This window comes from Lacerta agilis, chromosome 1, assembly GCF_009819535.1.
Source record: "Lacerta agilis isolate rLacAgi1 chromosome 1, rLacAgi1.pri, whole genome shotgun sequence".
NCBI classification, from domain to species: Eukaryota; Metazoa; Chordata; class Lepidosauria; order Squamata; family Lacertidae; genus Lacerta; species Lacerta agilis.
The window spans coordinates 42,017,138-42,035,052 of NC_046312.1; the positions used below are offsets into that span (position 1 = coordinate 42,017,138).

At 43.7% G+C, this 17,915-nt stretch overlaps 1 protein-coding gene across 4 annotated transcripts in view; it reads left to right on the forward strand.

The window, feature by feature from the left end:
- The window catches only part of MAPKBP1 (mitogen-activated protein kinase binding protein 1), a 111,712-nt gene that overhangs the window by 22,357 nt on the left and 71,440 nt on the right, over positions 1 to 17,915 (forward strand). For all 4 annotated transcript variants that reach the window (XM_033145717.1, XM_033145700.1, XM_033145708.1 and 1 more), the window contains exon 3: positions 16,724 to 16,815. In XM_033145717.1, the coding sequence (XP_033001608.1) occupies positions 16,724 to 16,815 (92 nt within the window). The remainder of the gene's footprint in view (positions 1 to 16,723; positions 16,816 to 17,915) is intronic.

A 17,915-nucleotide genomic window follows, 5' to 3' on the forward strand; every position in this document is an offset into this window, starting at 1 on the left:
CAGCTGAACCACAGCTTCAGGAGCTAACTGGTTTCAGCTTGCATATGTTTTTTACATTTTCGGAAGTTAATTCAAAACTTACGATGGCCACATTCTCTCTCTCTCTCTCCCCCCCCCCCCATGTCTCATGGATTCTTCCAATGTTGTGTGTGTGTTTGATCAAAGCTTCCTCAGCGATATTTTGCAAATGGCAAAAAGCTGACTGTTAGGAAAATGAATGTGTGTAAAGCTGTTTTGGGATCAGAGCAGAGATCTGTCAGGGACGTGCAGCTGCCAAGCAACTTGTTTAGCTCCTTGGTGCGTTGCTCCTGCGAAGGGAGGCAGCGAAGCCGTTTTCTAGCAGAGCCGCAGAAGTAAGGGCATTTACATGAAGCTATTTCCAACCACTATGGTCTGAATGTATGTGCTCCAGTGTTGGATTACATCTGTCTGGAAATAAACTCTGGGGCCTCTTTGTTTCTTTAACCATTAACAATAGCTGTGTTTCAGCAGTGTATGTACCAATAATATGGGCCCCTTTGCTCTCTCTGAAGTGTAAAGGAGGCAGGGCTGTTCACTTCCCTAGATGTCTTTTATGAAGTAACCTCTATTTTTTCCACAGGATATAATAAAACCCCAAGGAGGTGTCCTTTTAAAGAAGTAAATCTAGAAATGGTATGGTTCCCTGGAAATAGCACCTCCATTTGAACTTGATAGGCAGCATTGCTCCATTATTGATCTGGGAGGGCTTTATCTGTACAATCAGAATGAATTTCAGACACAAAAAAGTTGTATTGAAAAATACGGCTTTCAAGCTGTCTGGCCCCAAAATGGCAGCTAGGAATTCCATTTTGGTGACTGTAACCCTGGTTTACGGAGCCATTTGGCGCCTAGCTTATATATCTTGAGTTTCTAACACTGACTGGAAAGCACTTTCATACCGTTTCCCACCATTATGGTTATGGTTCTTCTTCCTCAATAAGTACCATGCATTGTGGGCCTAATGAACCCCCCCACCATAACACCTTCTCATTCCTGTTCTTGAAATGACAAGCCACCTTCATGAATTCCTGGTTATCTTTGTGGCAGAAGAAATGTGAGGCCAGTGTGCTAGTGCCGCATGCATTGTGCATGCAGTATTGAAACCCCTTTCATTAAGAATAGTATCACCTGATCATGTAGACAATGGGAGATGAGCAGCTTCTGGCTCTGCAGTTGGATTAGCAAAACCTCATTCCCCACAAGTATCTCTCATTTGTGTGTGTGCACACATGCGCCATTTGGTTCACCACAAAGCCAGAGGGCACAAATGAATCGGCTGCCTCTCTGTGTGTCCAGAGCTGTCATTGAGTGTGTGCTTTCTTACATTTTAAGCTGATGCTACTTTGCAACTTATGGGACACCAAATCAAAACACAGACTTGCAGTAGAATATTGTGATCTGCTAGGTACAGTCGTACCTTGGTTGACAAACACCTTGCGGCTCAAATGTTTTGGCTCCCGAACGCAGCAAACCTGGAAGTGAGTGTTCCAGTTTCCGAACATTCTTTGGAGCCTGAACGCCCATCATAGTTTCTGTGGCTTCCGATTGGCTGCAGGAGCTTCCTGCAGCCAATTGGAAGCTGTGCCTTGGTTTCCGAACGTTTTGGAAGTCGAACGGACTGACTTGGTACATGCCAGCTTCAAATCTTACTGAAAGTAGTGGAAATAGTTGGATCTTGCTCCCTTTACCCCCCACTCCAGGCCTCTGCTGCCCCTTCAAACATAAGTTACACTGAGCAGGCCTGTTTCCTATTCCCTTCTCCTCCCATCTTTCCAATTGCAGCTGCAAAGGGTTTCATCTTGGTGGCCGTCCCTCGCCTTCACTTGAACCAGATGTACAAATTCAGGGTGTGTAGCTTGTTATATTTGTTTGCTTAAATGTGCAAACACAGTTTACTTCGTAGCTTATGTGGTGATTCCTGCTGCTGTACTCCAGATTGAACTAATGACCTTGAGAGCTAAATTAAGTAGGAGCCTTTTCAAGCTGACCTATAAAGCCTCTGGTGGCATGGCTGTGCTGTAATGGGCTCTGTTATGTTCTGCTTGGAACCTGGGAAGAGGACCAGAAACCCCTGTGTTAAAAGGGGGGGAGGGGGCAAACATGAAGACTAACCATTTTTACAGACTGCTAAATTGGTACAAGACAGTGCTGGTCTTGAATTTTTGAGGCCTATGCTCCGTTTTTATCTCAGTCTGTGGCCTTCAACTAGTCACTATTTTTCTCAAACACTAGTCTCCATGCTAATGTGGAAAGAACCATGATCTACTTCAGAGGTCCCCAAACTAAGGTCCGCAGGCTGGATAAGGCCCGGGGGACTCATTTATCTGGCCCGCAGCAACGGCTGCCGCCGCCTGCTCTTATCGGCGCAGTGCAGCTGCCCACTTCTGGGTCGGAGGGCACCCGAAATAGCTTGGCCGCATGCGCAAGCATGATTTCCGGTGCACATCTGGGTCGGAGGAGGTCCGTGCACATACGCACAAGCTATTTCCGGTGCTCCTCTGACCCAGAAGTGTGCCGGAAATAGCGTGTGCGCACGCATATGGGTGCACGCTCCCCCACCCTCTGGCCCGCCATGCGATCGGTGGTGGAAACACCGCCCTGAGGTGCGTTAAGTTTGCTGACCCCTGATCTACTTCATAGGGCTCTTATGATAAGGTGGAAACATAGGTCCAGTTGCAAGCTACAAAGTTTGGCTTGACATGACATCTGAATCGGGGCTTGTGGTTTGTTCATTTCCAGCATCCCTCCCTCACTGTAAGTCAGACTCTGGCTTGCTTCCATATAGTGCAGGACCAGGAGAGGAGTGCTGTGGCAACTCTTGAGCAGTGTGAGCTAGCTTCTTGCTTGTTCACATGAAACCATTGTTTGTTTTTAACTATGGTTTAATGCAACATACAAACCGGGCCATGCAAAATCATTCCACTGTTCTTGCAATCCTTAACAGGGTGAACCAGTTTTTTTTTTAATGAATAGAAGTGATTGTGTCCACTTTAGATGCAAAACGTGTGTGGGCTTGATAGCGCAGAACAAGCAACTATTCAAGTAGTTAGGAATGGTTATTCAGGTTGCAAAGTTAACTTCCTCATTTCTACAGTGTGAGTCCATTGATTCATAGTTGCTCATTGTTAAAGACACAGAGGGCTTGCTTCTGCTTAGTTAGGAGAGAGCAAACTGTACAGTATTCTTCTATGATCATGCAAATTCCTCCTTGCAGGACCTGAACTTTCATAGGGCCATTTCACACATAATAATAGGCAAGCCGGTTACAGTGCTCTCAGTGTACCTGTTCAGTACACATCTTGTTACATTCATCCTTTACAATTTGTTTAGTGTGTGCCTTAAAACATAGGGTGTGAGATGACTAAACTTTCAAATTGAACCTGAAGTTGGCGCTCTGGGGACTTCATAGCCATTTGTAGAAAGGGTGAGGAGGGTAAGCTGACATCCTTATTTTTAAAGCCAAAGCCTTTAACATTGCTGAATCTTTTGATACTAAGTTTCTGACAACTTCTGAACAGTTGTGTGGTACCATCCATCTACAGGAATTAAATCATTCTTGCTTTTTCTCTCTCTCATTGCCTTCTTCCCCTCCACGTGAAATGCATGCAAATTGCCTATGCAAACTCAATTTGTTTGCTTGGTTTTTTGAATGCATGATTTGAAGTGGCACCAGCTTATTTGCTATGCTATCAGTTTTGATGATTGATCTGTGAACTGCCCTGACACCTCTGGGTATAGGGCGGTATAAAAATTAAATAAATGATGATGATGATGATGATGAAAAGGTGGAAAGCTACTCCACACACTAGTGGAATCTTTGCCTCCAATATCTTAAGCAAATGGACGTTTTTATTCACTAATGAGCGTCCAGGTCTGCGCTAATGCACTACTGAAAGATGATTCATGCTGGCTGCTTAGCACAGGAACTCTCTGCGGGGAAGCCACCTGTTGCTAAGCATCTCCCATGATGCTTTAGAATGATTTTGGCATGCATTTAGAGTTGAATTTTGTGCAAACTCTCCAAGGTGAGGACCCCCCCTCCCTTTTAGTTCTCTTACAAGAGACAGAAAGCTCCTTGTAGACGTTGCTGAAATACCGACCAGGAGATTTGTGTGGTGTATGTAAGTAAAACAATCTGTCCATTCTTCAGTATTGCTTGCCTGTGGGGCCTTCTGATTAGCAGTGACGTGACAAGTAAAATCGTGTACAATATTAAAATGGGTGCAGCCTGGAAATCAAAATGACAGATGCTAAGGTGGGGATATGACACACATCTACAGGAAATTTTATTGTTTTGGACAGAACATCCAAACCCTGCCATACCCCAAAGTCAATTTTAGAGATCCTTACCATGCTTGCTTGCATTTAACTGTGGCACGATTTGTGCTAACTGAAGTGAGAGAAGCGGCACAATAATAATACCTCAAGGCCCTGTGGGTCCTTTCTATACTAACTTCAGTTTTCGCATCAAAAATGGTTCTTAAATGTCAGAGATGATTTATCAAAGCATATTTTCTAACAAAAACTGTGGCTGTTCTAAGTGAACTTCTTAATTCCAGCACGTAGATATTCCCAGATTCAGTTAGGGAGTGGAGGGATGGTGTTGGTGGTTTGGATTTAAGCCTGGGCTTGGGAATTTCTCATCAGATGATGAGTCAGTGGTAGAACATCCTGGCTAGGTTCAATCCTGGCTAGGAAGGACTAGGAGAGACCTGTCTGTGAAAACCTGGGCAGCACCTGCCAGTCAGAGATGACACTGAGTTAGATGGTGCAATGGACTGACTTGGTATAATGTAGCTTCCATGTTAACAGGAAAACCAGTAGTACATAAATACATAATTTCTGTAACATGTGAAGCGGTGCTGAAATGGCAAGGAACTCATTTATTGTCAAATTGTGTGCTCTACTACTGTGATTATATCCCCTTCCCTGTGTTACTGTATGGAGCTGGATGGCAGTAAATACAATGACTCTCTTAAACATTTCACTCCTAAGCTGACCAGTTGTACACTAAGCAAAAGTGAAGAGGCTGGTTGTGATGTGCCACTAGTCTTTGGCTCCCGTTTTTTTCTGTTTTAAAAGGGATTTGGTATATTTTAGGATTGTGCATTCTCTCCTAGCCCCCACCCCCTCCAGCCAGCTGTACATGTAGCACGGTCAGCATTTATGCTGAACAACAGATGTGGGGAGGGGCTTAAGTCTCAGATGTTGGAAGGGCACTTGACGATAATGTCTCCTCCTTTATAAGAAGCTTTATTCAACAGGGAGGAAAGATGGGAGGAAATTGCTTGCAGCTGAGAGGGAGATTGATGCAGGGCTTGTGCGAGAGTGATTAAAGGAAGTGCATTGAAAGAGATCTAAAAGGATCAGTGTTAAAAATGCAGGATTGGTTGAGCTAACAAGGTGAGCTGCAGCACCTTTTGAGATCCATATTTGCTGATTCTGCCCATTCATCCACCTTTCTCAGATTCTTTAAAATTATTATTATTATTATTATTATTATTATTATTATTGCATTGCAAACCCTCAGGAAGCTGATATATTCAGCACCACACCCTTCTTCAGTCAACATACTGTGTCAAATGTCTTCTTTAAAGGCCACTTCAGGCAAGATATTTTTTCTCTGTGGATAAATAATTCCAGACTGGAAGAAAGGGTGCATAGACTGTTGTATAAAAATTATTACCTAACTTAGTGCTGTTCTGAAATGGGGTGTGTTGTGTGCTCTCAGCAAAACAACTGTATTGCACGGGCAGGTCTATATATATTTAAACCCATAAAGACCATCTATGGGCCAATAAATTATGGTATAAACCCCTACGCTCAACAAAGCATGGGCTCTGCTAGTGTTGGTCATACAGCTGCCAGAGATAACTGTCTTTAAAGTAGTGATGCTGAGTTCCAATGAACTGGAAACATCAGCTGAAAATAGCCATAGTTAAAGGGAAATAGCTTTCAAAAGTCCCTTTTAGGACTGAACAGGATAATGGTGCTATTACTCACTCTTTTATATAGTCTTTTCAGTGAAGAGCTTCAATTTAAGGAATTACTGTAGAATCACACTATTAATTATATTTGTTTTTGTGAAATGAGGCAGTTTGATACTATAGCTGTTTCCCCCCTAACCACACAACACTTCAATTCACAATGCTGTGATGTAAATTTGAGTTGCTGTCGTTGTGGGTTGAGTTTTTAGTATGTTTTGTTGTATTAAGTATTACCAGTATATATTTTTATGCTGTATCTCCCTCTGGAAGATTTTACTAAAGAGCAGATATAAATTTATCTAAATAAACAAACTGAAGACAGTGTTTATTAATTAATTAATGTAACAAAGCAGCCAACTGGACAATCTGCTTGGCAGGTGAAATTCTGTTCCATAGGAAAGCTGCATTAACCTAGCACAGTTCTGGTGGATCTTGTCCCATGTTTTATTTAGATGTTCCTTGACTGTGTTCATTTCTAGTTATGAGCACTGATATTCTGGTATGAAACAGAAATAATCAGCAGAGGGAAAGGCAGCTTTCATAATCAAGGGGTGACTAACAGTCATAAATCGTAGCCTCTTCATTGCTCTTGCAGAAATGACTCCAACAGTCTTTTAAAACTACTGAACATTACTTATAGGAACTGTGCTTTAGACTTTTTTCTAACTCCACCAGATGCTTAGTTTTTCTTGATTTTTATTCCAAAGCTTTGATTTGTGGCTGCTTTGCTGCATGTAAATTTTCCTTTCTTGTTCATAGATTCCTATTTTATTTTCGTAGTGCTGGATAAATAGAAATTTGGTTGATCTGCAGGAAGGCCAGGTACTTTTGACATAGAAACATATGTGTAGAGCAGGAATGGGGAGACTTTGGTCCTCTAGATGTTGTGGGATTAGATCTCCATAGCCAATGGAAAAGGATCATGGGAGTTGTAGTTCAGCAACATCTGGAAGTCCAGGGCACCCAGCCCAAGCTGTTTCTGTTTGCTCTGGATATTTTTAATTTGAAAACCTAGGTGTATTTCTGTCACTGCATCTTGAGTTTGGATTCAAGCCCTGCAGTGGGTCTTGAATATGTGGACTAAATATATGGGCAGTATGGGGAGAGGTGTGGCTTCTGGGCATATCTGGCTGGGGCTTTTCTGTAGAGGGTTATATGAAACCCTCTCTATCTTAATCACTTTCCTTAGGTCAGGCTTTTGTAGGTCAGGCTTATTTGCTAGTCTGATAATCAAGAACAGCCTTCCCCAAACAAGTACCCTCCAGCATTCTTCCTGACCACTGGGAGTTTTAGTCCAAAACATGTGGAGGGCACCTGGTTGGGAAGAATCTGATCCTGTTGGCTACATGCCGCCTTTGCTTTGCTTCACTCACAAGGCCAAAGCAGATGATACATGGAGGGCGTGGCTATATTTCACACACCTGTGCTTTCCTCTTAAAATAGCGGCTGCAGAGTGAAGGAGGGCAAGTCAGGTTTTGGACCACAGGGTGTTGGCCAGGTCTAATCCTTCCCTTCTGTGCTGCTGTCCGAAGTGGAAAGCCCCTTCCATGAATGTGATGTTCCACCACCAAGCAGAAGTTGTCATTGGCACTATGAGTGGGCAGGGAATGTTTGGGTCAGATAACATGTAGACAACGATGTATTAGCTAACCAGGGGATGAGGAAACCGGGTGGGTTGATAGGTAATGAGGCCTTTTTCCTGATATCACTTTGCTCTTAGCTGGTCTCTATTACCCAGAGGTGAACCTTTTGGAGGAGAAGTGCTTTGTAGGTCAACGGGGCAGGGGAGGAAGATGCTACAGGGGGATAAGTTGTGAGTGTGGGCAGGCTTCAGTTGCTCTCACCCATTTGCCTTTTTGTTCTTCAGCATCAGTGCTATACTTTCCCTCAAGGCTTTGATACCTCTCCTTTCATGGGCATAGCGGCGTAGTCAGGATTTTTTTTTGGGGGGGGGCAGGACTTTTGTTGGATAAGAACCAAAGTGATTGGTCAGTAAGTTAAGTATTTCTATTGTTTTACTTGATCTGGGGGGGGGCAGTTGCCTACCCCACACCCTGCTACACCCATGTCTGCTTTTGTTTCTCTGTGGGCTTTTATACCCCAGGTATACAGATTCAGCACACAGAATTTGTGCAATTGGAGGAGGAGCCTGTTCCCTTGACGTTGCTGGATGTTGCCCACCATCTCTGACCCATTGGCCATGCCTGCATGGGCTGATGGGAGTAGGGGGCCCATCAGTGCCACAAGGACCATGGGCTCCCTCATCCCTTGGCTAATTGATCAGAAATGTGGTATAACGTAAATGAGAGGTGGAGAATAGCCATGCTCTGTGAGACTGGAGTGATGAGAGTCGAGGTTAAACATTGTGAGGGCACAGTGGAAAAAGGTGGGCCAAGGAACACATTTTCTTGTCCTTCTCTGCTCTCCATTCTTCAGGCAAACTTTTGCAATGTTTTAGCTGCCTCAAATTGGTGATAAATTGGCAGGCACACCCACGCACACATTACAGTGTCAGCTGGCAGAGTGATTGGAATAGAAGCTGTCAGCATTTTGTATTACACCCCCCCTTTCACTGCCACCCCTGCTTTTCGTGTGTGCAGGAGATTCATAATACATAAGGGCCTATTGGCTTTATGCAACATAAATGATTGATATCCTCTAGAAACTTCGCGGCACTCTCTACTGCAGTGGGTTGGTTGTGTGGACTTTTGATGTGGGCGAGCTGCACCTTGAAATCTAAAAGGAAAGGAGCCTTTATAACTACTTGTGTCTGCGTGACAGAGAAAGAAAAGGCGCGGGGTGTGTGTGGAGAAAAAGCCATTGTGATGCAAAGCATAATAGTCAGCTAAGAATTTGCACATGAAATGCTTTGAACCTGGTCTGAGATATTGATTTACTCCATGGTTGATTGGGTTCCATGCATGAAATAATGTAAAAAATCAAAAGCCTGGATCACTTCTTAGACAAGCTGGCTGCTAAATCCCATCTTCTTGAGGGTTGCTTGAGAAACATTGAATTTTCAGATATTATTATCTGGAGAAGGTTTGTCCGCAGGCCTTGGTTGAGGAAATGTGCTTATTTGCATTGTGATCCTCTATATGTTTACTCCAAAGTCTTTCCTTCTGAGGATGCCTTCACAAGGCAGTTTATTCTGGAAACAGTGTTCTCATGTATGCAGTGTTTGAGCAGTCTACAAGGCGTCATCTTCTTCAAAATAATGTCCCATATTCCCCAACCCACTCCCAAATTTAATCCAGTGCTAATGTTTCCTTGTCCCCCCCCTTAATTTATTGGATTTTCCATGAAAATGTTAAGAAAGGAAAAATAATAATAATGCAGCACACACAGAATGGGACTTCCTCTCCTCTCTCCATGCCACCTTCAAATTCTGTTCCTGAGGGTCCCTCCTACATGGGGGGGGGGCACTGAAGAGGAGTAAAGACAAGGAAGAAGTTCAATTGGAGCGGAATGGCAGAATTGTATACGGCCCCATGTTTTTTCTCCTTCTCTTTCTTTACCACAGGTGTTGTTGGGAGATGAGTATAAAAACCCTCTTTCTAATTAACATGTTTAACACTGGTTTTTTCCACTAGCTTAGGCACCCTTTGCTGTGACATGCATGGGGGGTTCCTACTTTGCCACCCTCCAAATTATAGCAGATTTATCTTAAGTAGCTGTGATCCAATCAAGTTTGATTGAAAAGCCATTAATATGGGATTGAAGAGCAGCGAGATGTGCGTTGGGAAGGACGCACCACCTGTCTTCTGTTGGAGGAGAATGGTGTTGAAGTACCAGCCAGAATAGGCAGTACTGACCTAGATGAATCAGTTGTGAAAAAAAGACAAATTCCATGCTAGGGTTCATTTCATTAGGAGAGGAATTGAAAATAAAACTGCCAATATCATAAGAACATTATACAAATCTGTTGTATGACTGCATTTGGAATACTGTGTGCAGATCTGGTCACCTCAGCTTAAAAAGGATATTGTCAAGCTGGCAAAGGTTCAGAAAGGGGCAGCCAAAATGATCAAGAGGGTGGAGCAACTCACCTATGGGCAAAGGTTGCAGTAGCTGAGCCTTTTTAGTTTTGAGAAAATATAAGAGGAGACATCATAGATGTTTTAAAAATTATGCATGGCATGGTGAAAGTGGATAGAGAAGTTTTTATTTGGCTCTCATAACACTAGAACTTGTGGACATCCAATGAAGCAGAATGTTGGAAAATTCTGGAGAAATTCACACAGTGCATAGTGAAACTATGGATTGTTCTTCCACCGAAGGCAGTAATGGTCACCAACCTGAATGGCTTTTTAAAAAAGAAGGATGAGACTATTCATGGAGGCAAGGTTATCAGTGAATACTAGCCATGATGGCTATACTTGGAGGCAGTAATGCTTCTGAATACTAGTTGCTTGCACCTCTAGGGACAGGGAGTGCTGTTGCACTCAGGTCCTGTTTGCAAGCTTCTCATGGGCATCTGGTTGGCCACTGAGAGAACAGGATGCTGGACTAGATGGGTCCAGCAGGGCTTTTCTTATGTTCAGTGGTCTAATAATGTATTACAGTATTTTATGTTTCCCGCTGCAGAGGATTTCAATCACTGATAGTCTAAAAGTTATTGGGTAGCAGGTGATGTGAGAGACCTCTGCCTGAGAGCTGGTTCCTTTCAGACTAGACAATACTGGGCTAGAGGGGCAAATGTTCTGTCCTTAAGCACCTTCTTAGGAGACGGAGGCCATTTTTGTCTATGTTGTCTCTGTCTTTAGTTGTGCTTCAAAGGCCTGCAAAACTTGATCAGAAGTGATAGCAGCATCAAAAGAAATGTGTTCATGCCACAGGCAACAATGGCTCTGATAAGATTTCTGGCTTTTCCAGCCTGTCTCCAGCCTTGCTATATGCTTGCTTTGTTCCTCTTTTAATTGTAGTCTTGTCCAAGTTTTATAGAAGAAGGGTGGTTGGAATATGTCTGCCCAACCTCCCAAGAGAGCAAATGAGACTGTAGGTGGGAAAGAGGAAAAATTGAAAGATCCTGTTACGATGTTGCAAAAGCAAAACAAAACACCAAGCTATTTTGAATTGGAAAATACCAAACAGAAGGGTGTGCATGTTTGGATGTGCATTCGGGATGGAAGTTGGAGCTGCTTATTTTCTCCTTCTTCTCTAACTTGAGTACAGTAATGTATAACTTAGTCTCCACGTTTAATTTCCTTTTCAGATCTTTGTGATGAAAATGGAAAACACCAAACCCTATAAAACAAACACACACACATCCTAAACAAGCAGAGAAACTTGGTTGAGTGCCAGCCCTTTGAGCATCTAGCTTTAGCTCCAAGTGAATACATTACAGATGTGTTATAAGATCCCGAAATGAAGGCTTTACAGTGGAAATGCTGACAGCCCCCCTAAGCAGAACAGCACACTGTAATTAGCGTTCTTCGGTGAATGTACCAAATGAAGCCCAGCAGTGCTAAATGTAACAGCGCAAGCTTTTTGTTGTATAGCTGTATTATGATGTGCATTCTGACAGTAAATTGCACTCTGTGGAACGTTGTGTGTGCTGCTGTTCTTCCACAGATCTAATTGTTACCACTTGCAATGGAGGAAGGGTAAGCAAGCACACACCTTTTTCTGTCCAACTCATCTGTAAAGGTAAAGGTAAAGGGACCTCTGACTGTTAGGTCCAGTCGCAGATGACTCGGGTTGCAGCGCTCATCTCACTTTACTGGCTGAGGGTGCCGGCGTACAGCTTCTGGGTCATGTGGCCAGCATGACTAAGCCGGTTCTGGTGAACCAGAGCAGTGCACAGAAACGCCGTTTACCTTCCCGCCGGAGCAGTACCTATTTATCTACTTGCACTTTGATGTGCTTTCAAACTGCTAGGAGCAGGGACCGAGCAATGGGAGCTCACCCCGTCGCAGGGATTCGAACCGCAGACCTTCCAATTGGCAAGCCCTAGGCTCTGTGGTTTAACCCACAGCGCCACCCACATCCTCTGTAGCACCTTGTAATTGAAACTGTAGGGCAGCCTGACAGGTCTTGTGTCTAGAGCAGGGCAGTCCAGCATGCAGCCTGGGGGCCACATGTGACCCTCAAGGCCTTTTTTTGACAGCCCTCTGCAGCATTTTACACACATACCCCAGCCCTCACGCTGCCTTCTCAAAGCTGGATAAGCAAAGTCTGCGCTTTGGGAAGGAGGTGTGTGGGCTCTGACAAGGTCTTAGAGTCCTCTGGCTTCCTCCCCAAAGTCTAGTTAGTTAGGACTTGCTCTGAACCAGCTTTGGGAAGAAGGTAGGAGGGCTCTAGGACTCTACTTAGCTGGCTTTTGGAAGGCAGCAGGAGGGCTTTGAGGGGGGGGGGGGCTTTCACATTTTGGTCTTGTGCTGCCCTGCACCCCTGCAACATGGTATTGTATGGCCTGCAGGTTCCATGTTGAAGTTGCTCTTTCAGCCCACTTGGTGTGAAAAGTTGGGCCGCCCTGGCCTAGAGTGTATTTGAGGGACTGCTTGTACTGTTTCCGCAGCATTACTGATTCCTATAAACTGCAAAGTGCCTGTGCTTCTTCTCTGCTCACTTTTCACCCATCCTGCAGGGCATGGCAATTGCACAGGTATTTCAGGCTGTGCAGTCAGGGCCGTTAATTGACTAAACTACTAGTTTGGCGCTGTGGGTTAAACCACAGAGCCTAGGGCTTACTGATCAGAAGGTTGGCGGTTCGAATCCCCGCGACGGGGTGAGCTCCCGTTGCTTGGTCCCAGCTCCTGCCCACCTAGCAGTTCGAAAGCACGTCAAAGTGCAAGTAGATAAATAGGTACCGCTCCAGCGGGAAGGTAAACGGCGTTTCCGTGCACTGCTCTGGTTCGCCAGAAGCATCTTAGTCATGCTGGCCACATGACCCGGAAGCTGTACGCCGACTCCCTCGGCCAGTAACACGAGATGAGCGCCGCAACCCCAGAGTTGGACACGACTAGACCTAGTGGTCAGGGGCCCCTTTACCTTTACCTTACTAGTTTGTGTAAGTCTGTGCACCGCTCATCAAAGATTGGAAGGGAATATGACAGAGTAGCCTGTGGGAGTACATGTTAATTTTTTCTATCCCAGTGTAGTCTCTGGTCAAATAGATTTTGCGGGGTTTTGAGTGTCCAGGGTTAGTTGAGTGAGATGTCATTTTGAGTGAAATGACAGAAATGCCTGACTGCTAAAAAGATGTCTCCTAATGTGTCACAGACCTTGTTAAAATGAAGCATTGAAAATGAAGTAATTACATTCCCTTCCAGGATGGCTAAGCACTTCATGAGTTCCACATGCAAAAAGTAATTTACCCATATGTTACTGATGTATGCATAACTTATTTGGTGCATTTGAGAGGCATATCTGTTGATTACAGTGAACACGGTCTTTTCTTATTGAGTTAAGGAATGAAATTATTGATTGCATTGTATTCTTTGACCTGGAGGCATGTGTGTTACGGCTACAAATCTTGGTGTATGGTTGGGATTTGCCAGGAATATTTGTGTGTTGTAAAGCCCGTTGGATATTGCCTGTCTCTGGAGTAGGTGGTGAAGGGAGGGGAGTGACTATGGGCTAGTTTAATTAAAATACAAAAACAATACTGAAAATGGCAGCTGGTTCCCCCATGTGAGAACAGCCTGGTTCATCTTAACACCTTTTTCATATGCCCATGTATCTCATTGCATGAAGTAATTTGATGGTGCCGGGTGCCTGCGAGAGTTTGTGATTTTCTGCCTTTACCTAGGATGTGGGAGGCCAGCAGTGTTACTAGCTTCAGATTTCTCAGGGAGAAGAAGGTAATTTATTTCAAGTGAGCTGACTCTGTAGCATTATACATAATAAGGAACTCTTGAGGTGATTTCTCAACCTTTTCCAATTTGACAATATATTTGTTGAGGTGAGGTGACCAGAGCTATACACAGAATTCCAAGTGCAGTGGTGCCATACATTTATATAATGACATTCTGACGCAGTTTTATTTTCAGTTCCTTTCCTAGTGATTGCTAGCATGGAATTTATCTTTTTCACAGCTGCCTCACACTGTCCTGTCTCAGTCCTGCCCAGTTAGTGTAAGTTCAGACCCCATAAGCATATATGTGAAATTAAGATATATATATTTTGTTCCAACATGCATCACTTTACACTTGCCTACATTAAAATTGCATTTGCCATTTTCCTGCCCATTCACATAGTTTGTAGAGGTCCTTTTGGAGCTCTTCACAATCTCTTTTTGTTTTAATAACTCTGAACAATTTAGTATCCTTAGCAAACTTGGCCACCTCACTATTCACCTGTGATTGTTTAATCAAGAAGAAGTTTAATGAAGAAATTAAAATGCACAGATCTCAATACTGATTCTTGGAGGACTCTAAATCAATCAAATTTTTATTACGGCCATAGATTAGCATAAGGGAGGGGGGTACAATCATTTAAAATCAGAAAAATGATTTGAAAAACTAAAAAGAATTAAAAGTCTATAAAAATCTAAAGGAAGCTAGGGAAGTCTAAAATAAGGGTTAGGAGCATTAGACGGGAGTGGCAGATCACAAGAGGTTAGTATATATAAGACTATAGCTATCAATCTACAGAGCACTCTGATACGAGTGCTCATTAAATCTAGTTTGTGGCACAGGTCATCACTCAACGAATTTTGAGCCCTGCTGTGCAGAATCTGGCAACATTGTATGTTGCAGCAGGGTTGGTATCTGAAAGCAGCAAGAAGGTATAGAATTGTCCTGTGCACCCAGGGTACTTTTGCAGTGTTGGAGGACTCTAATTTCTACACCCTTCCATTTGGAGAACTATCCCTTTATTCGTACCTAACTACAAGAGGATCCACAGTTACCTCTTAGCTCTTGCTTGCATGGCTGTATGAACACATCCTCCAGAAATACATACTGCCTGGCAGAAAGAACAATGCTTGTGTTTAATTTTCTGAAAATCTCATTTCAAAAGATAGGCTCATTTTGCAACAGGGTGGGATCTTTATCTTCTTCCTGGCTTTTCCTTTCCTGCTGCAAGGCATCTGGCACAACAGAATGTGAACCGCATGACACAGGGGTGGAGAGGAGGAAATGATTGGCAGCAGGTTTTGAAACCCTTTCCCCTTTAGGCCACTAGTTTGAACCCAAGCTATCCACGCTATTAACATATGAAGGAAGGACTTAGGAAATTCTATTGGAATGGAAAATGATCTTGCGAAAAGAAATGCTGTTGTAACCAGGCATCTTCTTGGGTAAATCTGGGCAATCGGCTCCCACGGGCATCTTTAGGTGTTCCTTGAAGCTGGTTAGCAAGGCTAAATGTGGGAGACTTTCCTGTTGTGGAAGGCTGGAGTCCCTGGAGGACAGCTTTTAATAACCGCAAAGATTAATAACTGTGCCACTCATCCCTACAGGCTTTTTGGAAATGTGACAAAAGATATAACCCAAGTATTGTAACTAAAAACAGAAGAGTCAACATTCAATCTAGTAAAATCTTGCAAATAATGTTGTTGGAGGAATAATGTATGTGCACCATAAATAAAAGCCAAACACCACTTTGCTAAAGCACAGGGGAAAGGAGCATTGACAACATTGTGGTGCAATTCTATAGGAAGCCTTTTGCTAGCATTTATTAATACATTTTCTGCCATTTGCGGTTCTTCTAATCCAAGCCTACATGAATTGCTCCCTCATGTATTTGGCTACTTTGCCACTGTTTGGCAGGCAGGATTCAAGACCCGGATTGGCAGTACATGAATGTGTGTGATGCAATGGGCAGGTTATTAGGTCTGGGTGTACAAGTCTCAGGTTCAGATTTTTGCTCTTCATGTATGAAGCTAATTGGCTGGGCTTGGTTAAGCCATTATATCCAGTCTCTAATTGCAATTGTGTGGTTGCAATGAAGTGATTTTTTTTTTAAAAAAATCTGCTGGTAATATGTTTAGAAATAACTCTTACCTGGCTGGGAATATTGGATTCAGAGGCTTTAGGCAAAGGAAGTATGAGCCCTATAAAGGAGGGACGCATATTGCACTGTGGTCTAAAACCACTGAGCCTCTTCGGTTTGCTGATCAGAAGGTTGCTCTGTCCCAGCTCCTGCCAACCTAGCAGTTCAAAAGCATGCCAGTGCAAGTAGATAAATAGGTACTGTTGCGGTGGGAAGGTAAATGACATTTCCATATGATCTGTTTTCCGTCATGGTGTTCCGTTGCACCAGAAGCAGTTTAGTCATGCTGGCCACATGACCCGGAAAGCTGTCTGTGGACAAATGCTGGCTCCTTTGGCCTGAAAGCGAGATGACCCATAGTCGCTTTTGAATCTGAATGCTTTTACATATCTCTTGGGGAAGCTACATCAGACACACAAAAAGGATTTGGGTGGGACCAGTGTGGTCCATTGCTTGGTAGTTTTCCTTTTTCTCTAACCTCCCTCCCAGTATTTCCCGTGCTTTTCTGTTGGTTCCAATTACTGTGATAGTTCTATAAATCTCCTCAAAACACTGGCTATGGACCAGCTTCTTCTTCTTCTTTTGTTCTACACAGAACCTACTAAATATGTCTGTCATCTGCATCAAGAGAACAGCTCTTGACACTTGATGGCATCTTTGCTGATTATGTGCATCTTCCAGTCTCCACTGAAACAATATATATTGAAGCTTGTGGTTACATGCAAGTTGAATTCAATCTGCATGAATCTCATTTTCTTTTTTTTCTTTTTGACTAGGTGACCTTGGAGAAAGTGCTGGGAATCACCGTCTCTGGAGGCAGAGGATTGGCCTGTGATCCAAAGAGTGGTCTCGTTGCTTATCCAGCTGGGTGAGTCATTGAGGGTGTTACACAATGAATGCACGTTGTCAGCCTAAAGGTACAGCTTATGCCAAATCTGTCATGTAGCAGAGTGATGCATTTTATGAGCCTCATAAAACTTCCTCCAATTATGAGGAACATCAGCAGGGATGGTTTAAATTGCTGCAAGAAAGACTCTTCACCTATCATAACTAATTAAATTATTCTCCAGAGTTCCTCCTCTAGCTCTTAGCTAAGTGTTAATTTTTTAAATATAATAATAATTGGATTTGCTATTATGCTGAACATGAACATGATGAAAATGTGAAAATTAGATGGATTCTGGCCTCCTGTTCAATCAGAAGAGGCTCCATAAGACTGCCAAGTAGTTTTGTGATGTGTGAAGTTTCACAGGCAGTGGTTCCTTTGTTCATGCAAAGAGAGAGAACCTGGTCAGTCTTTTGATTCTGGAGCTTCCACTGTTCTTTCCAGCTTTTATTTAAGTGGGTCCAAACAATTCTTATTATCTGAATAATAATCTAGAGATAAGCACTAGTATGTAGCTTGGGTTGGCTTGTTCTTAGTAAGGGTTGGATGCAGTGGCAAAAGCTTCCATTGGTGACTGTGCAATGCTGCTTTCTGAGTGAATCTTCTGTTAAGATTTATGTACATGAGAGGTAACTGGAATAGCCCTGGGTCCCACAGGCCTATGAAGCAGAGGCAAGGCTCTTCCCACCTGCCTTTTCCCTTCCAAGCTCCTAAGGACAACAAGCCTGCTCACCCCTTTTTGTGTGGTGGCATTGCAGGACGGAGGAGGCTTCACTGGGGCCCCGAGGAGGGAATTCAAACTGGCTGTGCCCTTCCTATCAGGGACCGTATCCTGGCATGCTGTCTGTTTTGGCAAATGAGGATGCAGGCCGGGGCTTGGGCTGTGCTGGGGGTGGAGCTGATGGAGCCGACGGTGGGCTTTCCTCAGATCCACCCCTTGCCCATTTAAGCAGCCAGCACCTGTTTGTTCCTGCGCTGGGTTTCCCCGCCCACCCATCCTCAGTTTAAGCTGATAGTCAATGATTGCTGTGGCTATGGTGGTCGCCGTCCTTTAAGGACAGGTAGGAATTTTCCCATCAAGC